This window comes from Stegostoma tigrinum, chromosome 41 (genome assembly GCF_030684315.1).
Source record: "Stegostoma tigrinum isolate sSteTig4 chromosome 41, sSteTig4.hap1, whole genome shotgun sequence".
NCBI classification, from domain to species: Eukaryota; Metazoa; Chordata; class Chondrichthyes; order Orectolobiformes; family Stegostomatidae; genus Stegostoma; species Stegostoma tigrinum.
The window spans coordinates 4,922,416-4,947,630 of NC_081394.1; the positions used below are offsets into that span (position 1 = coordinate 4,922,416).

At 43.7% G+C, this 25,215-nt stretch overlaps 1 protein-coding gene across 12 annotated transcripts in view; it reads right to left on the reverse strand.

Annotated features, from left to right (window-relative positions):
• Positions 1–17,587, reverse strand: part of LOC125448396 (interferon-inducible GTPase 5-like) — a 58,899-nt gene extending 41,312 nt beyond the window's left edge. For 4 of the 12 annotated variants that reach the window (XR_007246702.2, XR_009443097.1, XR_009443096.1 and 1 more), the window contains exons 1-2: positions 16,222–17,587; positions 15,502–15,550 (exon numbers count right to left, since the gene is read on the reverse strand). Coding sequence is in view for 4 of the 12 variants with exons in the window: in XM_048523693.2 (XP_048379650.1) it covers positions 16,237–17,478 (1,242 nt within the window). In the remaining 8 variants the exon portion in view is untranslated. Of the gene's footprint in view, positions 1–303; positions 415–1,947; positions 2,046–3,869; positions 3,899–8,504; positions 8,595–14,430; positions 15,551–16,221 lie in introns of those variants that run through there. The other 8 variants (XR_007246703.2, XR_007246708.2, XR_009443098.1 and 5 more) reach the window with 8 other exon arrangements.
• Between the last annotated feature and the right edge of the window lie 7,628 nt (positions 17,588–25,215).

Genomic DNA, 25,215 nt, shown 5'->3' on the forward strand with positions numbered 1-25,215 from the left:
GATGATATTAACCCTTCAAAATTTTCCTCAAAATAGTGGCAGTGGAGTCCTTTATACCCACCAAGACAGCAGACCCAACCTTGCTATGAAAGACCTAAGCAAAATGCAGCAGCTCTGTTATACCACAACATAAAACCAGTCTGGGTGCTCAAGTCTAGGGATTAGGGCTTGAACCCACAATTCCCAGACTCAAAAAGGAGTAAGTGCTACCCTGAACTATGACTGACAAATGCTACAGTCCTCCCCTGCTGAACACAACCATCTAATTGCAATGTAAGTGTATGGTATTACCTGGCATGGTATGTGTGTTGCATAGGTCATTTTTGCAACATATGATACTGTGTTTAACAATACCCGTGTTTATGGACGCGCCACAATTCGCTCTGTTGGCACAAGTCCTGACAATGAATGACCCTGAAAAAAATGATGTTCTGTCATTAAAGTCTTATCAAAAATTATCGTCACAGAATTATTAGCACAGCAGAAGGCTGTTCGAGCTGTTGCATTTGCCCTGCTCTCCAAGTGAGCAATATTTATTAGTTCAAGGGCATATTGTGAGCATTGCTGGCTAGACTAGCATTTATTGCCCATCCCAAATTGCTTTGGTACACAGGGGCTCACTAGGCCTTCAGAGGGCAGTTAAGAGTAAATCAAAATGCTGTGTGTTCAGAGTCACATGTAAGTCAAACTGGTAAGAATGGTAGATTTCCTTTCCTGAAGGATATCTGTGAAGCAGATGAGTTTTTAAAAGTATCACCAAGCAGTCACTATCAGGCTACCTTTTTAAATTCCACTTCTGTTAATTTAATTCAAATTTTACCATCTGTTATAGTTGGGTTCAAACAATGTTTCCAGAACATTAACTTGGAGTTTTGAATTACTAATCAGTGACATTACTACACTTACATCATCTCGACATGACTCTACACATTCTTCATAAGGGTACTAGTTTAGCTCAGTTGACTGGGTGGCTGGTTTGAGATGCAGAGTGACACCAACAGTATGGAACCATGCTGCCAGAAACAGAAGTGCATACCATTGTTGGAGCTTGCTGACATTCACACTAACGGCACTAAATTTAAAGCCCAGCTGTACATCAATTCAGGGACTGCATTCCTGGAAAGTATAATTGTGTCTACTTGAAATCTTTGACTAAGGGTACACTGAGAAATTTGTGGATATGGTGAAAGTAGAAACAAGACCAAGACCCTTCAGGGATTGGGATGCTTCAATGATTGCCCAGTATTAAGAGTTAAAGGAGGGAAATCTGAAATTGATATGGCACCACTAGAATTGGCAAGAATTCAGCTAGAAGTGAAACATGAAAAAAAAACGAGTTAGAAACATAAGAGAAGAAAAGAGCTTTGGTATGACAGGAGAAAGAAAGGAAAAGAGAAATGGAACTAAGAAAGTTTGAATTGGAAAGTGAAGAGAAAGAAAAACGAAGGGAAGGGGAATATAAAAAGTTTGAATTCTAAAGAGAGAGAGAGAGAGAGACCAAGATCAGACAAATAACTTGGCTAAAGAAAAGCTTAGAAAAAGGAGTAAACCAGTTTGGGCAGTTGCATCAAAATAACATCAGGAGATGTGTTAATGAGACAGACCTTAGTATGTGAGACATCTAAGCAAGAATGATGTACTATTGCTTATAGTGTGATAAGGGTATACCACATTGAGAGGACTATATCCAAGCTATAGTGTGTGTCATTGATATCTGGTCCAGAACTTTTAAGCCCAAAAGGGAGATTTAAAAGGCCATATCTGGAATACAAGCCAAGCTGTTCGATTACCGTGACAACACAAGCATCTACCAGGGTAGAGAGGCTCAGGGGAAGTTAGGGGGAGTATAAATGGAGTAGATGTACTGACTGGCCTGTTTGAGAGCTGAAAGTTCTCCTCAATACATCATTCTATAATAAAACATGTTTACTTACTGTTATTTACAGACGATAATTCAGATAAGCACCTATTAGAATTGAAGCAGTGAGAGTTTTTACATGTGGGGCTAATCTGAGGCACACACTTCTTGCATTGGATTGCAAATGCTAGAACAAAGGAGAGCAAACAGGATGAAATAGATCAGAGCAAACTAATCAGAAATTCTTCAAGAAACCAGTAAGTTGGAAACAGATCTTACATTTCTGCAATGATCCCAACTGACCAAATATTTTATAATCCAAAATCCTCACAGTTTAAGATTTGATCATTTTTCCTGTCAGCCTGAATGATTTTACTCTAGAAGAACCTAATAAATATTTGGCTGTCATCAATGTCATCAGAATTGATTAAAGAATTCGACAGCACCTTGTCTGAAAGCTCCCCTGTATCAATTATGTACGCTTTGAGGCACAGTTTAATGTAGGAAACACTGCAACCATTAGCATGCACCAAGTTTTCACAAACAGCACGTAATAAGAATCAGAACATCTTTTTTAGTAATGTTAGTTGAGGAATGACAGTCAACCCCAGGATCTCAAGGAGTATGCCTCCAGATTTCTACTCCTCTGTGTGACAAGCTGCTTCCTAACATTTTGAACCATCAGACTTTTTTCTAAGGTTCTGTTGACTTAATCTGGACTCCACCACCAAATCCCAACTGCCTTCACCAGAGAAAACAGTTTCATGCTATCAAGCTTATTGAATTATTTAATCGTCACAGAATGATGATTAGATTAGATGACTTTTGCACTTCCAGACTCGGAGGAATACAAACTCCCTCTGAACACAGTTTTACCTCAGGGTATCATTCTCTTGAATGTGCCTTGCAACCCCTCCTATGACTGCTTGCTTCCCAAAATGGGTGGTCCAGGCCTGGTTATAGTTCTTTCAGATGGGATTTGATCCTTTATATTTTGGTCCCTTGGGATAAACCCAACATTCGAACAGCCTGAATTATCTCCACAACTGATGGTGAAAAGAGGCAATGTTTTCATCATTAAACAATAAATTTCAAAAGCTTGCTATAGAGAAAGAGTAAGGTCCAAGGAAGAACTGATTGGTTTGGAAAAGAGATGTTTTAAAAATGATTCGTTAACAGTGGGAAAGAGAATGTGATGACTTTTTTTTACATGCAGTGCATTGTTTGATTTCAATTATTTGTTTTTGAACGCTGTTTGGAGATTTTTCACAGCAGGTTATTGGTGACAATTTGTGCTGAAGGTTCTTCGTTGTGATGGAAGCACATAATGAAAATATTTATTTTTTTCAGCTTTGCAGAGCATCACCCAGCAGGCTAAAACCTTGAAGAAGATCAATGCAATGATAACAATGTCCAAAGTGTGGCAAAGCAAGTAATGCACCTCCTATTTGCACATTACTGAGTGCCCTTTTCATGTACCTGCCACATTTTGAATTGTCATCATAGAGTTTTAACGAATAACTAAGGGTTTGTAATTCTCATACATCTGTTAAAAATCTTATGCTCTGCTACACTAGTGACTATCACTTCATGATCCAGCAACCTGCTCTGAAAACTCTACTCACATTTTGACATTTGGGACAACTGGCAATCAGCAACTGAGACAATCCATACAACAACCAACCATATTTTTGTACAAAAAAGTCAACTCGCCCTATGTCTAAATGTTAGGTGAGACTTGAGCCATGTCCATTTTGCCTCAGAGGTAAAAGTGGTACCAACTGGACCACAGTTAATGAATCCCCTGCGAATTGATAGAACTGACATTTTGCTCCAGCTAATAATCTAGTGATGCCAAGCCTTAATAATCTAAAAAACAAACTTTCCCAATTGATGAATTATCAGGAATTCTTACCTCTGAAAATGATATTGCAGAAAATGAAGATTGATAGCAAAACCCTCATTGAATCTCGTTGCCTCATCGTCCTTTTTCTGAGTTTTATCAGTACTGAGCATTCAATGGGCAAAAGATCAGGTGCCCTAATTTATAGACAATGCACAGCAAAAAGAATGGAAGGTAAGATGACTTAATTCACTGTCAATTCATGAGTTTTAATTTACTTCCCAATCAAATCTTGCCTGATGGAGCAAACCCTTTTGTTCGACTTATAAACATGCTCAAACAAGGAAAATTAACACTGTTTTAGGAAGGATATACTTCCAATGGAGGCAGTTTAAAGAAGTTGCACTTGCTTTATTCCTGGGTTTAAGGTGTTTGTGTTATAAGGAAAAGCTGAGAAGATTAGGCCTATAATCACTGGAATGACATAGAATTGCCTTCTCTTGGTCTTAAACAGGAAACACCTTTTTATTTAGAAATAGTGACCCCAAAGGTCTAGATTTATCTACAAGATGGAACATCATTTCTATATCCATCTTGACAAGATCCCTCAGAATCGTATGCATTTTAATCAAATCGCTTCTTATGCTTCTAAACTGTTGTGGATACAGGCCCAATCTGTCCAACATTCTCTCATAAAACAGCTCATTCAATCCAGGTATCAGTCTAGTAAACTTTATCTGAACTGCATTCAATGCATTTAGATCCTTCCTTAAAAAGGGAAACCAATTCTGCATGTAGTACCGCTTACATCAATGGGAGGTGGTGACATATGGTAATGCAAGTAGACCAATCATCTAGAATCCCAGACTAATGTCTGGGGACATTGGTTCAAATCACAACATGATAGGCAGTGAAATTTGAATTCAATTAAAGCTGGAATTAAAAAGCCAGCAAAATGATCATTGTGCAACAATTGTTGGTTGTTCTGAAAACCCATTTGGTTCACTAACGTTTTTAAGGGAATTCTTAACTAGTCTGGCCCACATGTGACTCCAAACTAACAGTAAATGAACTCTGAAAAGGCCTAGCAAGCTACTCAATTGTATCAAACCACTTTAAAATTTAGAGAAAGGAAAAAATGTTGGTGGACCACCCAGCATCAACCTTGGCACAACATAGACTTAACAGCCCTTTATGGTTTTCAAGAAGATTTGTAGCTTGGGTTGTGGATGAGGTTGTAGACATGCTCACCGAGCCGGTGGGTTTGGTTGCAAACATTTCATCACGGTGCTGGGTAACATCATCAGTGCGCCTCTGGCACCAGCTAGTATGAAGGTTGATGATTGTGGTTGTTATAAGTCCATCATCTTCAGCTGCCTCATCAATGATCTTCCCTCCATCAAAATGTCAAAAGTGGGGTTTACTCACTGATGATTGCACAATATTCGGCATTGTTCACAATACACTAGATACTGAAGTGATCGCGTTCATATGTTGTAAAACCTGGACAGTATCCATACTTAGACTGATAAATGGCAAATAACATTTGTGCCACACAAGTCTCTGGCAATAATGATCCCCAATAGGACAGAATGTAACCAAAGTTCCTAATGTTTAATTGCATTACCATTGTTGAATCTTCTACCATCAACTTTCTAGATGTCCCACTGATCAGAAACTGAAGTGGCCTAGCCATATAATTAATGTGGCTAAAGCAGCAAATCAGAGGCTAGGATTCTGCAGCAAGTAATGTACCTCCTATTTGCTCACAGCCCATCCATCATCAACAAGGCAGGAGCGTGATGGAATACTCCCCACTTGCTCAAATGAATGCAGCTCCAACAATACTCAAAATGCTCAACATGATCCAGAACAAAGCAGCCCAACTGATAGGCACCCCATGAACCATCTTCAATACTCACTCTCTCTAGTGTTGGTGCACATTAGCAGCTATGTGTGCTATCTATAAGATGCACTACAGCACCTTCAAAATCATCTTGAAGGACAAAATGGATGCATGGGTGTACAACAAGTTACCTTCTAGGCCACACGCCATCCTGATTTAGAACTATAATGCCATCCATTCATTACAACTGGATAAAAACCCTGGCATTCCCTACATAGAAGTAATTTAGAAGCCCCTGTACTCCAAGGATTTCAGTGATTTAGGAAAGCAGCTCACAAGCTTACCAGGGCAATTAGGGATGGCCAATAAATGTTGACTTAGCTAGAGATGTGTACATTCTAGTAACGAACTAAAACAACGTACGTCACATGTATTCTCACGAATACTATGAATGAGTGAGGCACAACTTCCTTACTTCTGCATTCAGTTCTCTTGGCAATAAGAATAGCATTCCATTAGCTTTCTTTATTACCTGTTGTACCTAAATACCAACTTTTTGTGATTCATACACTTGGCCATTCATTTCCCTCTGCACATCAGAACTCTGCAACCTCTTTATCATTGACAGAACCTGCTTCTTTTAGATTCTTCCTTAAAAAATGGACAATTTCTTATTTTCCCGTATTATACTCCATTTACCAGATCCTCGCCCATTCACTTAATCTATGTCATTTTGTAGCTTGCTTGTGGCTTCATCACATCTTACTTTCCTATCTTTATTCATCTGTAGATTTTGCAACAAAACCTTTGGCCCCTTTGTCTAAATCATTTACATAAACTATAAACAGCTGCGGGCCTGTGCTGATCCCTGTGGCATGTGACTCATTTCATCTTGCCAATCTGACAATGACCCATTGATGTCTGTACCTTTTCCTGTTAGCCATCCATTTCTATCCATGAGCATCTATCAACTCTCATTGAAAGAGTAACAAACAGAATTTTGATTACAGCTTTCTAGAACAGTTTGGCCATCCCTCACTTCTCAGAGTCTCAGTGGCACGTGATAACTGATGTTCCCAAGATCACGGATTGTTTCCATACAGAAGGAAACAACTTGGCCCATCTGGTCTGCTCCAGCTCTCTGAATGTTTTGACTAACAGCTATTCTCCTGAATTTTTTCCCAATTATCCTGCATTTTGTTTCTACTTAAATAATCACTCAATGCTGTCCTGGATGCCTTAACTGAACTTACCTTCACCAAATTTCAGACAGTGCATTCTAGATCTGAAATACTTACAGTATGAAAACAATTTTTCACATCTCCCATTTACTTCTTTTGCAAAGCAGTTTAAATCTGTGCCTTCAGGTTCTTGATCTTCTTAGGAATGGAAACAGTTTCTTCCACTCCATCAAGACACAGCATGATCTAGAAAACACCTATCAGATCTCCTTTTAAGCCTTCTCCGCTCCAAGGAAAACAGCCCCAATTGTTTCAATCTATCTTCATAACAGAGATTTTCCATCCCTGGAATTATTCTCTGATATATTCACATCTTTTCCTAGAGTGGTGCCCAGAATGTACACAATACTACAGCTCAGTTCTAACTAATGTCCTGTATAAGCTCAGCATCACCTTCCTGCTTTCATACTCTCATGCTCTTATTAATGAATCCTAGAATACTGCACACATTACTACTGTTTGTCTCATCTACAAAACTTTGAAAATGTTCCTTGCACACTAAGATCTAGGTTATTCATATATCAGAAAAGTATTTACACGGGATGGGGAGTTGAGGCCAAGTCACCATAGTCCTAACAGATAAGCCTGCACTCTCATCAGAGAGAAATGTCTGGCGATGGTTTAATCTGAGGGTCAGCACAGCTCAGGTGAGGGGACACATTGAGATGGAGAGCCCGTTGTGGTAGCCTCAGCTAGTGTGTGAATTGAATACACACTGTTGGCATCATTCAGTTTCATAAACCAGTTGTCCATCCAACTGAGCTAACTGACCCTAGGGGAACTGTGTTATAAACATTCCTTCAGTACTCATTAACCATTACACTCTTTCCTCTTCTATCAGATAATTTTGTATCGAAAGTTGCTACTATCCTTTTTATTGGATGAGCTACAAAGAGCTATTGGATGCTCACAAAACTGTTGTGTGGCACTCTTTCTAATGCCTGTTGGAAGTCCAGATACACCAGATCAACAACATTACCTCATCAGTGCTGTCTGTTATCTTTTCAAAAAGCTCCAGCATATTGGACAGATGGGATTTTTCCTTAACAAATGCATGCTGGGTCTTCCAAATTAAACCATGTTTCCTCCTATGGCTTTTCATTCTATCTTTAGTAATTGTTTTGATGAAGGTTCTACAACACTTAAGTTGACTCGTGCGATTGCTGAGCATATCCTTCATCCTATTTAAACAAGCGTAGCATGCTTGGAATTCTCCAATCACAGAATCCCTACAGTGTAGCAACAGGTCAATCAGCCCATTGGGTTTACAGTGACACTCTGAAGACCATCCCAGCCAGACCCAACACACCCCCTGACTCTATCCCTGTAACCCCAGCATTTCCCATGGCTAACCCATCTAGCCTGCACATCCCTTGACACAATTGGCCGTGGGAAAATGCCCATCGACCTAAACTGCATCATTGGACTGTGGGAGGAAACTGCAACACCCAAAGGTAACCCACGCAGACACGGAAAGAACGTGCAAACTCCACACAGTCACGCGAGACTTAAATTGAACTCCAGCCCCTAGTGCCTTGAAGCAGCAATTCTAATCACTGAGCCAGCATGCCACCCAAAGCTCTCGATGATGACTTCAGAGTCCAGTGAAGATTGAAAGATTATCACCATTGTTTCTGCAATTCTGCTCTCACTTGCTTCAGTATGCTTAGATGCATCTCATCCAGTCCCAGTGCATTACCAACTTTACGTACTAAAAGCGTATCCAATGTCTCCTCCTTATCAAGTCAAATCCCTTTGAGCAATGGAGGTTTCGCCGCTGTCACCATGGCTTCAGCAGCATCTGCCCTGCAAGTAAAGATTATTCATTTACATATATCAGTCATGCCCCTTGCATGAGATAACACAGTGTGGAGCTGGATGGACACAGCACGCCAGGCAGCATCAGAGGAGCAGAAAGGCTGACATTTCGGGTGTGGACTTGCATAGATGTGTAAATGCCCTTTTTGATCCCTAATTGAACGTACTCCACCCTTTTAATGTTAATGTGCTTTTGAAGACTTTGGGATTTCCATTTCTATTAGCCACCTTTTTTTTAACATAATCCCTCTTTGCTTCTCATATTCGCTTCTTCACTTCTCTTCCAAACCTTCTGTACTCTGCATAGTTTGCAAACCCACACCTGTCAAAAGCACACTTTTTCTTCTCTACTTTTTTTTAACCTCCTTTGCCATCCAGGAACTTCTCTTTTGAGGAAATACAGCTTGACTGCGCTTAAGCCACCTCCTCTTTGAAGGTAGCCCATTGCTCAGTCACTATCTTTTTTCTGCCAACCTTCAGTTCCAATGTATCTGGCCCTGCTCCTCTCTTGCTCCAGTGAAGACCGGTCTCTGCCAATTGGCTATTCTTGTTCTAGGCTGTCACTTTTCATCGTCATAAACTTTACCAATCAAATGGTCACTGTTCTTTAAATGCTGCCCACTGACTTGGCTCCAAGGTTGTTCGCTTGCTCATCAATCTGGCTGGTTATCATACAGACGTTTCGTCCCCATGCTAGGTAACATTATCAGGGCAGCCTCCGATGAAGTGATTGTTGTTCTACTCCGTTATCAAGTCTATCAAGATAGGAATATGTCATTTCCGGATCTGTTCCAGGTTTAGTCTAATTCCACGTTTGTTGATTGCATTATGGGGCTGAAAAACCAGGCCTTCACAAGAACCTTGACATTGGTCCACCAACCCCACCTCATTCCCAAATAATAGTGCTGCCTTTCTTATTGGAAGGAACACAAAGCGCGGTAGGGAATTATCCTGAATATAAACCAAGAATGCTTGCCCCTCAATGCCCTGTACACTACCACTATCCCAGACTATATGCAGTCCTCCACCATTAATATATTGATGCCCATCACAACAGAAATCCAACTGATATTAGGACAGTTTGCTTTTATCCATAGGCATGATTTACAATATGATTGTGCGCCTAACTCTTATCCTTCCATCCTACCTGAACCTGTTACGCTCCAAATCGCTAGCCGTCTTATTTCACCTTGTTGATTGCTCCTCTCAGATCTGACACTTTGCTGACTTCATATCAAAACGTAATCGGAATTTCCCACTCACTCTTTGGGTAATCTCTTTGGGAAGTCTCCGTCTTCCCACAGACAGTAAAACTCATTGAGGTTCAGTAATGCTGACTAGCGGTCAGAGAAACCTGAGTTAGCACCATCCTGGAGCAAATGGCTGTTTGGGAGATTGACCTTTGACCCTACACAAACTGGCATGCCAATGGGATCTTATCTGCCTTTTGTTTTAGGAGCACTTTTCAATTTTAAAAAATCTATTTATGAGAAAAAAAGTTTTATATTTAATACAACGTGCCTCTTTTTGGTATTTGATGGCTATTCTATCATGTTCCACTTAGTACCACTGCGGCTCACTCAAACAGCTTCTCTTTGATTGGCACCGCGTTCACCGTCCCGCTCCATTTTATAGAGCCTCGTGTCGGGGAGTCCACCCCGCCCAATCCAAACGCGCGCTTCCACGGCTTTGACCACGTGGCGGCGGGCGGCGGTCCAATCAGATGGCTCCGCGGACCGGCGCGTGGCGCGGTCAACGATCACATTTCGAATTGACGCCACGTGATCCTGACGGTTGTTCGGCCCTTCCCGCCAGGACTGGCCCCCTCCCTTGGACCTCAAGGGTCATTAACACGACCAAGAAAGAAAGTACGCATCATCCCTCAAGCGCATTAAGATGCCTGATAAAGAAAACATCTTACTATAAGTCATTAAGATGACCAAAAAGGAACATATCTTCTCAAACGACTTTAGGAGGAGTGGCTAAGCGCATGTGTCCTGTCAATAAACCTAAGCTGACTGAAAAGTAGGCTTGGGGAAGGTTAATCCCATCAACAGAGACTAGGGGAACTCAGATTTAGGTTTTAGAGGGCAACAAATGTAATAGAGAGGATGTGAAGTGGGACATTCTTGTATTAAAACAGAAAGAATGATAATGAGCTGGATCTCATTACCTCAGAAGATGGTGGAAGCAGAGACCAAGAAGAAATTGGATGGTCTCTGAAAGTTGCAGAGCCACAGGGATAGAGCAAGATGAATGGGGACTGTGTGGATTTCTCTGCAGTTAGCCAGTGATGGACCTGATGGGTTGAATGGTCTCCTTCCGTCACAACCAATCTATAGCCAACGGCTGTGGTGGCGCAATTGCAATTGAGCTTCTTATCGTGCACAAACCTGTTCTATCTTCATTTTTATTGGCTTTTTAAAAAGTTTCTAACATCCAAAGTAAGATGGTTACCCATTTGTAAAACGTAAAGGCAAATTTATTGGATGAATTTAAAAGGGTATTATTTCTTGGGTAGACTGCTGCACAAAAATAGGCCAATCCGCCTGTCATTAACGGTCTACACAAACCTCCTCCCACCTCTGTGTCATCTCAGCCCATCATCATATCTTTCAATTCCTTCCTTTCCTGTACATTTAAAGGGGAAGTTGGATATAAACATCAATCACTCCCTCTGGTAACAAGTCCCACACGCTCCCTGTCATCCCAGTAAGGCAGTGTATCCTGATTTTCCCTGCTTACATTCCAAAACAAAAACTCAACCGCTTCCAGGACAGTTAAGAAAGCATTTAGCATGCTTGCCTTCATCGCTCAGACCTTTCAGGTATGGGAGTTAGGGCATCACATTGAGGTTGTGCAAGACATTGGTGAAGCCTCTTCTGGAGTATTGTGTCCAGTTGTGGTCACCCTGTTTTGTGAAGGATTTTATTTAATTGGCAAGGGTGCAGAAAAGATTTATCAGAATGTTGTTGGGAATGCAGGGTTTGAGTTGCAAAGAGAGGCTGGGTTTTTTTTTCCCCCCCACTGGAGTGTAGGAGGTTGAGACGTGACCCTGATAGAGGTTTGTAAGGTCATGAGGGGCATGGATAAGGTGAATGAAAGGGTGCCTTTCCCTGGAGATTTCAAGACTAGGGGGACATACGTTCAATGCGAGAGGAGAAAGATTTTAAGACAACCTGTGGGGCATTTTCATAAACACACGTGTTTGCGTGTGGGCATGTGCACATGCATGCATGTAATTAACATCAAAAGGAAGTGGTGGATGCAGGTGCAGTTACAACAGCTAAAAGATATTGGACTAATATGCAAATAAGAAGTGTTTGTAGGTAGATAGTCCAAGCACAGGCAAGTGGGACTAGTTTAGTGTGATGTGGAGGTGCAGCTGAGGTGGACAAAGTCAGAAGTCACACAACACCAGATTTATTTGAAATCACAAGCTTTCAAAACGCTACTCCTTCATCAGGTAAAACAAAAGAGCTACGCTCCGAAAGCCTGTGATTTCAAACAAAACTGTTGACTATAACCTGGTGTCGTGTGATTTTTGACTTAGCTTAGTTTGGGAACGTGATCGGTGTGGACTGGTTGGACTGATAGATCTGTTTCCTTGCTGTAGGATTATGACAACTGTTTAAACCCACAGCAAAGGCTTCTTTACAGCTGAAATATTAATGCTTCTGAGATGGATTACTACAGAATACTCTAGTTCTGCATTTGTTAAAAGCTGAACCATTCAAGTGAAAACCCCTGAGGGAATTACAAAAATTTTACTTGGTTAAAAAAAAAAAGTTTGATTAACCTTTTAAAGAGATTTGCTTCCACTCCAGGGCTAATGGATTCAGAGATGTTGGATAGGTTTAATGCATCATCTGCAGACTCTGCGTTACGGGTCAGGTAGTGTTTTAAAAAGGACAGGTGGATGAGCCCACCGTTCTGTAACTCTCTCTGCCATTCATTTCTACATGTTTCCAACCCGATCTATCTCCCAACTTCCTGAATAAACTCATTCCTGTTTGTCTGTGTCATAACCAAGTGACTCACCGTGGGCTGGTTTGACTTCAAGAGAACACCCCTAAATTGCTGTGGAGGCTCACTGTAAGTAGTAGAAGCAACTTGTCTCTATGGAAGCAGTTTGGTGTTATTATAGGTATCTCTGTGCTCAATGCATGTGGTATTATTACCAGACCACATATGCAGAAACTCAACTAGTGTTCTGGGGACCTAGGTTCAATCCTGCCAATTTTAGATTCCCCACCGCCACCATTAAAAGATTCTACTATTGCCCTTCAGTTGAGTATCAGAAAAACCCATCTGGATCACCAAGGTAAGAGCATCTGTCATCCTCACCTGGTCTAGCCTATAATGGGATTCCAGATCCACAGCAACATGAACATCTCAAGTGCCACAGAGTCTGGGCTGTACAGCATGGAAACAGACCCTTCAGTCCAACTTGTCAATGCCAACCAGATATCCTAAATTAATCTAGTCCCACCTCCCTCCAAACCCTCCCTAGTCAAGATCCAAATCCCCTTTAAAAATATTGTAATTATACCAGCCTTCATCTCCTCTGGCACCTTGTTCCATACACATACCACCCTTTGCACAAAGGTTATCCCTCCTCATGTCCCTTTTAAATCCCAACCCTAAACCCGCATCCTCTAGCTTTAGGCTCCCCCACCCCAGGGAAAAAACCCTTGGCTATTCACCTTATCCATACCCCTCATGATTTTAGAAACTTCCATAAGGCCACCCCTCAGCCTCTGACATGACCTAGCAAGTCAGCGGGAAGAGTAACTAAGACCAAAAAGAAAGTCTCCCAAAAAGAACTCTAATTTTCTTGAGCCACAGGATGCTAAAGCACAGTTCGGTGAAGCCCATAAAATGGAGGGTCCAAATCAGAAAGAATCCTTTCACCTTACACGGTCCACTCAAAATAAAGAGAAACAGAGCTCCATGAGCATTAGGTCTTCGGGCAACTGATGGTCGGTGACCAACAGGCTAGCGAAAGCTCCATCCTCAAGGATACAAAAGGAGCCATACATAGATGGTACGACATTGGAAAAAAAGACACTTGAATAAGTGCACAAAGGTGTTTGGAGGGATATGGTCCCAGCAGAGACAGGTGGATCTAGTTTAGTTTGATGTGGGATGTGCGACGGAGGTGGACAAAGTCAGAAGTCACATGACCCCTGGTTACAATACTGATACCATCAAAAAAAAAGGAACCTCTAGCTGAAGGAGAGAAGTGATGACCCACTTCTATCGACTGGCAGCATACACTACCAGGACAGCCAGTGGTTATAGGCGACAGGTGACAAATACCAATTGAATAACAGTAACCCAATGTCAAGGGGCAGCTGATTCTCACTGGCCCTTCATAGATAACAGCAGAAGCGCACCACATAACACTTAAATAGATCATTTCCATCCCAGAGACAGAAGGGTGGTGGCATCTCATTCGGGGAGGGGGGGCCACACAGATTACCATATTTGGTAGAAGGATTGAGAGGCACATGTAGGTTCAACCCAAAAAAAAGGTAATGTTTGGAACAATACCTGCTTTAAAAAAAAGTCAGAGGGGTCAATTGTATTCTTAATTTTAAAAAAATGAATATCAGCTTGCCTCGATTCGGGTTACAGATCAATATCTCAGCAGAAAGACCACCTTAATGCTTGTGGGTTTGTTTTGAACATTTGTGTTTCTGAAGTTATCCAGGGCTAGAGAAACAACCTGTACCTAAGACTGTTTACAGCCCAGAAACAGGAACCACTGCAGCTGGGTCGGAAAAAGAAACAAGGCAGCCAACTCTAGAACAGTGATGCAGAACCAGTTACTCCATTTTATTAAAGCAACCCCCTCACACACAGAGGAAAAAGTCCACTCCAGTTGCAGGCATAGACACACAGTGTGTACAAGTCACTTCCTGCAGTTAGCAAAATGTTGAAGCCATTCTCAAGAGTTTCTGCTCTACCATCCAAAAATCAGTGAAACCACCAAGTAAATCAGTTGATAATTCATGTACACATTTCATAATTCAATTAAGATTTAGATACAAATAAATAATAATAAAACAGCAAGTTACATGCAAACTCTGTCAGTTATATTCTTTACATGAGGACGCTTAGGAAAAGCAAAATGAGACTCTCTGCTGTAAATTGGTTCGCAAAAAAACCAATCATTTACATCCTTATTCAAATCTTGAGCTCTCATATCAGTCTGAAATCATGGTCTGTTTTATTTTGTCCCCTTCAGAGATTTCCTTTCTCAATTCAGTTTCCGGCTGCATACATCCATCACACATTATGTTTCCTCTTCCCACACAGCAGCCTGTTTGCAATACCTCCTCCTCTAGGGAACAGCATTCCCAGAAGAATTTCTTTTCATACACTAATCTGTCCTTCTCCCCAAATATTGGCACTTTGTTGAGCCTAGTGTGCTTTGGATTAAAAAAAAACAGGATTCGAACCCTCCTGAGAAATCAGAACCCTTTTGTTTCGTTCTGTGGGCACAAGTCTGTTAAATTGAGATAATTTAGAATTGGTTTGTGTTCGTGTTATTCACCTTTTTATTTAAAAAAACAAAGGCAGCCATCAGTTCACAATGGGGTTTTCATCTACTGTTATTGACGGTAAAGTAGTCACTGAGTCTACCTGGAAGAAAAGGGTCAGGAGGGGTTAGAGAAAGTTGTCCCCCCCCGCTACAAATCCATCTGAAGTCAACAGGGATTTTAAAAATAAACGTTGGGGCTGTGCAAAATAACAGATCGGTGGATAGCTCAGGCTTATTGAATTAACAGTGACGAAACGAACAAAGTGAAGTGGTGCAGTTATCAGCAAGTAGCTCGACTTCAGTAGAATAAATATCTGAACAGACACACACACACAGACAGCACACCTTCGCTTATGGTCCCGTCGCCCCGGATACCTAACTGGAAGTTGTCAATCTGCACAAGAAAAAGGGGAAAAAAAATCTCATTAAAAATCACTGCAACAGAACTGCCTTGGGAGGTGAGGAAGAGTTCTCCAAGCTTTAATCTTCAAGGAAATAAAAGCATTGGTGCGGTGGCAAATTCCTTCTACTACGGCAGCATATGGATTAGGGGAGGGGGCAAAGAGAACAAAACTGGAGGGAAGAAGGTTGAGAGGTGACTTAATTGAGACATATAAAATAATCAGAGGGTCAGATAGGGTGGATAGGGAGAACCTTTTTCCTAGGATGGTGACGGCGAGCACAAGGGGGGCATAGCTTTAAATTGAGGGGTGAAAGATACAGGACAGATGTCAGAGGCAGTTTCTTTACTCAGAGAGTAGTAAGGGAATGGAACGCTTTTCCTGCAATGGTAGTAGATTCGCCAACTTTAGGTACATTTAAGTTGTCATTGGATAAGCATATGGACGTACATGGAATAGTGAAGGTTAGATGGGCTTGGGATCGGTATGACAGGTCAGCACAACATCGAGGGCCGAAGGGCCTGTAATGTTCTAAAATCACTTGCCACCCCCACACACACAAAAAAAAAAGGGAAAACCCTGAGGGTGTACAACACGGGAGGTTGCTATTGCAGTTGGGATCTTCCCATTCCCATTCCCATTCCCATTGCCCCGTCCCACTAACCGTCGGGCCGCCGGGTCAGTCGCCCCTCAGCACGTCCGCCATTTTCCTCCGAATCCGGTAGACGTCGTCCATGAACTGCTCCAGCATGGCGTCCAGCAGCCGGATGGTGGAGGTGCCCGACAGCTCCCCGCCGGGCAGGCGCCCGAGCAGCGGGATCCACTTCGCGTTGCCGGGGGAAACCAGGACGTTCTTCTCCGTCCACCGGAGCAGCTCGTCCGCCACGGCCTTCTCGGTCAGCTCCCTGGCCAGGCGCGTCTGGATCTCGTCGCAGAGGACGAAGGCGGGCCGGCCGACCAGCCGGGCCGTCCGGCTCAGGGCCGGGTAGTCGAGGCCCAGCAGCAGGCGGTACAGACGGATCTCGTCGCACAGGAAGGCGACGTTGGCCCGGTAGGGCAGCTGCTCGACCTCGACGGGGTCGACGACGCAGCTGTGGACGGCCGCCACCGGGATGAGCTCCTTCAGCGAGTTCTTCAGCTCCATCTTGTCGGCGAGGTGGTGCAGGCACAGCAGCAGGGCGTGCCGCTGAAGCGGAGGCGCGGACCGCTGCAGGGCCCGAATGCAGGCCGCGAAGTCGAACCGCTCGCTCTCGTGGCAGGAGACGCAGAAGAAGCGAGCGACAGCGTACTCCAGGTCCAAGCGGGCGAAGCGACCGGCGGCCACGGCCTGCAGCGACGCCCTGGCGAACCCCCGGTCCTCGCGGCCGCCGGCGTCCGCGTCGATCTTGGTGCGGACGAAGTAGAAGGGCTTGCCGAGCCGCCTCAGCTCGTCGGCGAGGGCCGCCGCCTGCTGCGTGAAGCGGCCCGGCGACAGGAGGTAGAAGCCGGCGTACCGGTCGGCCTCCACCGCCCGCAGGTAGCCCCGCGGGGAGAAGGCGCCGCCGCCGCCGCCGCCGACGCTGGGCAGCTCCCAGAACGCGCAGCACGGGAACCCCGGCCGGCGGTACGGTGCCGGCTTGGTCGCCCCCGGGCCGGGAGCGGTGGACGGGCCACCCTCGTCGCCGTCCTGGAAGCCCATGGCCGAGTGGATGAAGGTGGACTTGCCGCACCGCGAGGGGCCGGTGACCGCCACGTCGACCGTCACCTGCTCGATCCTCCTCCTCTCTGCTTGCACCAGAGCGGCCATTGCCGTTGTCCCGCCGCGATTCACGGCGTCCAGGAGCCTTTCCAGAATTCCCTCAACTTCCAAATCCATGCTCATCATCTGAGAGAAGGAAAGAGCGAAATTTTTTAAAAAAGACACCGAGGTCAAAAAGCCCATTTCCACGCTGTAGAAAACACAGGAAATAAAAAGGTGGTGACAGATCGCTGGACTATCACTGGACAGGTAACCCTCGAACAAAAAAAAAGTTGCTGGAAAAGCTCAACAGGCCTGGCAGCATCTGTGAAGGAGGGGAGGGGGAAACCCCCAGAGTTTCTGTCCCTGATTTACAGCATCCACGGTTCTTTAGGTTGTTTTTTTAAATTGAAGCCTCTGGAACGGTGGGTTCGGATCCCTCTGGAAGACTGGTTTGTAGAGCCTTAATCCGATTAAGAAACATTCGAGGTCTAACCAAAACAACAACACCATCATCAGTTGTCACACATACCCAACCGGTTCCCCATTTGGGGGGGGGGGGGGGGGGAATATGCACCCTACCCTCTCCCTACCCAGTTTCATCTACATGTGACTCCAGATCCGTAACAATGTTTGCACTTAAAAAGTGCCCCTCACAAGCCAAATTCAAGGGCAATTAGAGATGCAGGCCTTTTCCCCAGTCCCATTAAACCAAACTAACCAATGGTCAACAAATGCCCCTCACTAGTAATCGCCTTCAATCAAAAAACCAAACTGTCAATCAAAGACACTTGATGGGTCAAGTTACACGTGAAATCTGGACGCTATCTCCCTTCTTGGCAGAGTCAGAATTCAACTCTCCTTGCTGGTTACACTCGGGTAATTTTACTAATTCACGTGGATTGCACCAAGTGTCCCAAGATCTACAGTGCAACTTTGCACATTTTAGGACCAGCTCTACCTTCAAGTTCAAAGTGGATCAACTTTGCACTAATTTCCTGGATTTCTGCCAAACAAAAATACACAGTACTGACTCAACATGAGTTGGAGTTTGTTAACATCCTTTGATACCCTCAACTCCTCATCCCAGCAAATTAAAAACTTTAAAAAAAAATTGGATGAACATGCATTTATTGGCTATCCCTCATTGCCCAGAGGGCAATTGAGAGTCAACAACATCACTGTGGGTGTGGAGCCATATGTAGGCCAGACCAGGTAAGAATGGCAGCTTCCTTCCCCAAAGTGAATTAATGAACCAAATTCCGACAACTGACAATGGTTTCATGGCCATCATTATATGCTCAGCTCCGGATATTTGTTTAATTCAAATTCATCTGCTGTGGCTGGATTTGAACCCTGGTCCCCAGAATGTTATCTGGGTCTCTGGATTAACAGTCCAGTGATAATACCACTAGGCCATCACAGATCTGTGGGAATTCATTACAATCCAAGACGCCTACTGGCCACATTGTTTGGCCAAGCGGAAGAGACAAATAGCATTGTGTGATACTTACTAGTTACCAACATCTCAAGCTCAAGTTCAAATCATACTTGCTTTAGTCACATTACACAAGATTCTACCTGTATTCGTTTAGGAAATGCCCTGCCACAGGATGCTAAAACCTTATTGGTCAAGGATTACAATTTAGTGGCACCAGGGACCATTCAGCCCTGTCAAGCCAGTGCCAGCTCTCAGTGGAGTAATCCAGTCAGTGCCACCAACCTCCTCCCCAGTCTACCCATGCCTGCAGGTCTAGATTTCGTTCTAGTGCCCAGTCAGTTTCCTTGACGTTACCTTTCCTACTGTTTCTGAAAGCTGTCCCCTCCAAAGCCAGGCCCTGTTTTACTCACCTGTAAACCTGTCTCCTCTAAATCAGACACAATAAAAAAATTTGAAGGTGTGAGCATTGACCAACTCAGAATGGAGTTGGTTAAAGTTCGACGGAGTTGATTGAAATTGGGGAGTAAAATAGAATCCCCACAGTGTGGGAGCAGGCCCTTCGGTCCAACATGGCCACACTGAACAGAGCATCCCCCTATGGCCCACCTAATCTCAGGTAATTTAGCATGACCAGTCTACCTAACCTGCACATCTTTGGGCTGTGAAAGGAAACCAGAGCACCTGGAGGAAACCCACACTGACGTGGGGAGAATGTGCAAACTCCACACAGACAGTCACCCGAGGCTGGGAATCAAACCCGGGCCCCTGGCGCTATGAGGCAGCAGTGCTAATCACTGAGTCGTCATATTTGCGGTAGAAGATGTTCACACAAAATATTGGCAGCAAAGGAGTTCAGGACCAGAAGAGGCAAACGGTCACAGGGGTTATTACCGGCAAGTTTTATCCTCTGGAAGTGCTCCCTGAAAGATCGGCAGTTTCACAAATAAGAATAGATCCCTTTCTCCGTTGTGTGTGTTTTTCCAGCTTGCCCCTTAAATGCATCAGAACAGTTCACCACAACAGTCCCTGGGAGGTGGCTGCAGTCAATGCCCATATTCCACCCTCCCCACCCAGTCCTCATTCTTGGGAGAGAGGAGTCTCTGGAATTCCCCATCAGATTGCTGCTCAGGTGGGGTAAGGTTTAAACATTGCGGGGGGAGGGGAAGAGAGAAGCTGCACAAGTGCTCAGGAGTACAACAAATCAAGCCCATTCATTCATTTTAAATATTTAAAGCAAGACTAGGGAACAATGTTTGGCAGTTTTCTTTTTCCAGAAACAGACAAGAACCTGAAAATTCAAATTTCCAGCAAAGTTCAATTTTTCATTGATACGTTGATAAATTACAACTCAAACTCCAAGGCATTTACTCAAATTAATAAGCAATTAGTAGTCAGATGAATCAATGAAATCTCAAATCAACTTAATTGAGCAGAGCTAGATTAATCCATTCGTGGGGTAGTTGGGACATCTAGTTGAATACACATCCACTGAAGCAGAATTATATTCAGTTCAGAGAAAGTGGGCTGGAAATTAATTGCAGTCATCCGATAGCACTGTTCCTTTTCTCTGCTTGCTTGCCTGTCTACAGACAAGTCATTTGCCACCATCCATCACCCTGTTGAAATTCTACACTAATCCTCCTCACGTGTTTCCAAATTTGATATCATTTGCGAGTTTTTGAATTGTGTACACTCATCCAGATCACTAATGCATAGAAAAAGCTGGGAAAACAAAAATGGTCACATCACTGACCCTAAGGGAACTCCACCACAAACATTCCACTAGTCCAAAACAAAAAAAAACTATTACTCTTAATCCAACATTTAAATCCAAATTGCTGTATGAGAGGGGGACAGAATTGCATTGTGGTCATCCACATAATACTCCAATTGGAGTCACCATTGACTAGAGACACACAACTGCTTTTCTCTCTCTCTCTCTCTTTCTCCCCCCACCCCCAAAGGGTCCTGACCCCAAACGTCAGCCTTCCTGGCCACTGTGATCCTTCAGCCCCACCCTGTTATCTCACACAACTGGTGGTTTAGCCCCAGGCAAGGGGAAAGACAACCTTCTTTGATAACCTTGCCTGATGCAGTAACTCACATACAGCACACCAATAACATTACCTCAACCAACACTTTCACCTCAAAGCAAGTCAAGCATATGCTTTTCTCTTTACAGTCAGCAAGAGTTTAACCATGTTTCTCTTACAGGAAAGAAAGATCTCTGATGTCTAAAGGAGGATAATTGAAGAAAGAGTGGTACTGTGGATGGATCGCTATTAGCAAAATGCAGAAAAAAAGCCTTGCATCAGCTTTCCTGCTCCTCTGATGCTGCCCAGCCTGTTGTGTTCCCCCAGCTCCATAATGTGTTAGTGTAAAGCAAACACTTAGAACAAAAGGCTTAAAAAAAAAATGCAGACCAAAAGAAAATTAGACATTTTGAATACTTATGACAAAAAGGTGGGAAGGGGTTTGATTTGACTATATACACTGCCCTTGCAAAAGACAGTAACTAGCTGTCATTTTACATCTCCACCTTATTCTCACACCAACCTTCACCTACCCCATCCTCCACCATTCTAGTGAAGCTTAACATCAACTTGAAAAGCAGCACATCTTCTCAAAAAAAAAACACCAAACATTTGCACTGCAATCTCCCAAACTCAGCAGCAATTCAACCATTTCAGACCAGGATCCACTTCATCGTGTTTCACATTGCTGAAATTGAGATTTCTTCCAAATTTAATCATTATACCACCATTCACAATCCCTCTCAACATCTAACTTGTCTCTTCACTCAACCGAAAAACTAACCTTAACCTCCCCAGAACTACACCAAAAAGAAACTTGTTCTTTATTCTCTTCCACATTAGCATGCACCTTATCTTATATTCTATTCTCTGCATTCACTCCAAGCCAATTGAAACCAAATAAAAAATTGACTCACTTATCTATTCACAGATACAACCTAACCTGCTGAGCACTTCCAGTATTTCTGTTCCCCCTACAAAGCCTATGTTTCACCCAGGTGAGGGGAACTCACTTTATCCACTTACCTAGTTAACAAGCACCATCAACTAAACAATCCCTACCCAATCCCCTCCATAGTTTTTAAATAATACTAATTAAACTCTTCTGCTTAACAACTTAACTGAAACAGCCCTGTCTCTCAATTTGGTAAAGGGGATAGCTCAGTTCTTATTTACTTTAACTCATTGTCGTCATCGTCCCCTGCCACACTGTTTATTCTGTAACATCTCCACCATTCTGTTTGAGCCGAGGATTCGACAATGGGGAAGGTGTAGGCACCCGATCTGCCTCAGAAGACAACACGATGCATCAATTTAAATTAATGCAAATTATTAACTGAGACTGTCACCTCCATGGAGAATGGTAACTGATGGGCTAATGGAATTTTCACATTTATTGCTACAGGAACGGGGTATACAGGAGGGAAGTGTTGTTACAACTGTACAAGGCATTAGTCAGAGCATGTTTCGAGGACCACGTGCAATTGGGTTTCTTTTACTTGAGGAAGGATATATTTGCATCGGAGGCAGTTCAGAGGAGATTCGCTAGATGGGGTGGGGAATGGAAGTCTACAGAAATGGTCTCAGAACGAGAGGTAGGCCATTATTAAAAATGTGAGGAGAAATTCCTTCAATCAGAGGACGGGAAATCTGGAGATCTGTAGAGACTCGGACATTGACTGCATTTCAGACTGAGTGGGATAGATTTTTGGATATTGAAGATATCAAAGAAATGTAGAGAGAAAGCTGGAAAATGGCATTGAGGTTAAAGGTGTTATAAAGCCATACAACACAGAATCAGACCTTCTGGTCCAACCAATCCATACCGAACAAAACCAGTTCCATCTGCTGTGCTTGGTCTGTGTCCCTCCAAACCTTTCTTATTCATGCACTTATCCAAATGTCTTTTGAACATAGTAACTGCACCCACATCCACTTCTTCCACTGGCAGTTCATTCCACACACGAACCACCGTCTGTCTAAAAGAGGTCAACCCCCATCCCCAACCCCTTCCTGTCTTTTTAAAATCTTTCTCCTCTCACTTTAAAAATAGGACTCCTAGTTTTGAATTTCCACCCACCCCTGGGGAAAAGACCCTTGTCATTCACCCTACCTATGTCCCTCATGATTTTATAAACCTCAGTGAGGTCACGCCCCTCAACTTCCTACTCTCCAGCGGAATAGAGTCCCAGCCTTTCCAGTCTCTTCCCTGGTAAATCTTTTCTGAAGCCTCTCCAGCTGAATAATGTCCTTCCTATAACAGGGTGACCAGAACTGCACACAGTGCTCCAGAAGAGGCCTCACCAAGGTCTATGCTGTCTTGGAGCGGTGGCACATTCTCGATGGGGCAAATGGCCTACTCCTGGTCCTATATACCACTCTTCCAACATCGGAGCTCAGGAGATGGACATTCGGCCCATTGTGCTGTTTGAAAGAGCAGCAGCGTAACCATCCTTATTTGCTTTACACACTCCGCCTCCACTTACCAACCTAAGGAACACATAAATTTTTATCATCTCCCAGTCAACTGGGGACATGTGGCCACAGTAGTGGATAAGAATCTGATCAACAAGCACAAAGAACTGTGGGACACTCGAAAAATATCCAGCCTCAAAACATTAAATCTGATTTTCTCCCTCTACAGACGCTACCCAACCTGCTGAGTTTCTCCAGTATGCTATCTGTCTGTCTGGGCCTGCACTAATACTCCACAGTCATGTGTTCATCGCCCCACTCACTGCAATTGTTATCCAGCACAGTCAGTAAGACTGGGCTATAAAGTCCTGGTTGCTGTGACCATCCATTGTAAAAAACATCTGGTTCACTGCAGGGAAGCAAATCTATCTGAAGTTGATAAAAGCATGAGGGCTTTAGATAGGGTTAACGGTGGATGCCTGCTTTTCCATGGATGGGAAGTTTTTGAGGCTTAAGGGGCCACGTTTTAAGGTGAGAGGAGAGAGGTCTTAAAAAAAGACCCAATTTTTGGTTCGCTTGTGGAATGAAAACTTCCTGAGTAGGTGGTGGACATGGAAGTACATGAAGGGTTTGGAGAGACGCAGTTCAGGAGCAGGTGGGTGAGATTAGTCTAAGTTGGGGTTACTTTCAGAGGCTAGTGCTGTCAAATGGAACTGGATTAATCCGGGATAGCCAGTCAGTACAGACGAGCTGGAGCCAAGGGCCTGTTTCCATGATATATGTCTCTTGCTGTATGACCACAGCAGTCCAATTTCAGCACAGCCAATTCAGCAGGGTTAGGATGCCCGCACTCAGCTACAGCAGAACGGGCGTGGGCCCCAGAGCCTCAGGAAGCAACACCAGCCCCCAGGAGAGGGCACCTCCAAGCAGCAACACTGGTCCATGAGGGTCCAGACAGCAGGGCTATGGCAGCAGCCTTAGGGTTGTGGGGGGTAGCAGAGTGCATGGGGGTGCCAGGCCAGGGGCTAGGCAGCAGCAAGGTAATTGGCAAAAGGTCCAAAACGAAGACAACAATGTCACTGAAGCAGGCAACCCAACAGTAGGCCAGCCCTCTCCCCATACACACTATTCTGACTAGCTCGTCCCTTGAGTAAAGAGACTCAGACTCCTTTATTCTGAGTGAAACTTGAAAGACTGCAGTAAAGATTTACGGGCATGTTGCCAGGGTTGGAGGGTTTGAGCTACAGGGAGAGGCTAAATAGTCTGGGGCTATTTTCCCTGGAGCATCGAAGGCTGAGGGGTGACCTTATAGAGGTTTATAAAATCATGAGGGGCATGGATAGGGTGAAAAGTGTTTCTGAGGAAGGGTTGTCTGAAACTAGAAGTCATAAGTTTGAAGTGCGAGGGAAAGATTTAAAAGGTATCTAAGGGGTAATGTTTTCACGCAGAGGGTGGTGTGTGTATGGAATGAGCTGCCAGAGGAAGTGGTAGAGGCTGGTACACCATTTGAAAGGCATCTGGATGGGTACATGAACAAGAAGGAGTTAGAGGAATATAGGACAAATGGGGTTAGGTCAGATTGGAATGTGCGTCTGTATATCTATTGGACCAAAAGGTCTGTTTACATGCTGCATGTCTCTATGAGTCTGAAGGCCCTCTTCAATGACCTAGTGTGCCACTCAACTGTGCTACAAAGCTGACTTATCACCACCTCAATTATGGATGGCCAATAAATCCCTGCCATTGTCAGCAATGCCCATGTCCTGTGAATGAACAAAATGAAGACCCCCCCTTATAGTTTTTTAGAACACAAGATGCTAAGTCCTTTTCATCCATCCCTGTGTAATCTATAGGTTAAGCTTCATATCAACACAATGAGCAGTGATTACAATAGGCGGCAACATTGATACCAGGAAATGAGAACTTTAATAGGGAGCACAAGAGCTAGACTCTGAGTAGGCAGTGATGAAAGGAAGTGTATTGCAGTGTAGAGAGACTGTGTACATAGACGACACAACATTGAGGTGTGAAAATTCAACTTTTATTGTCATT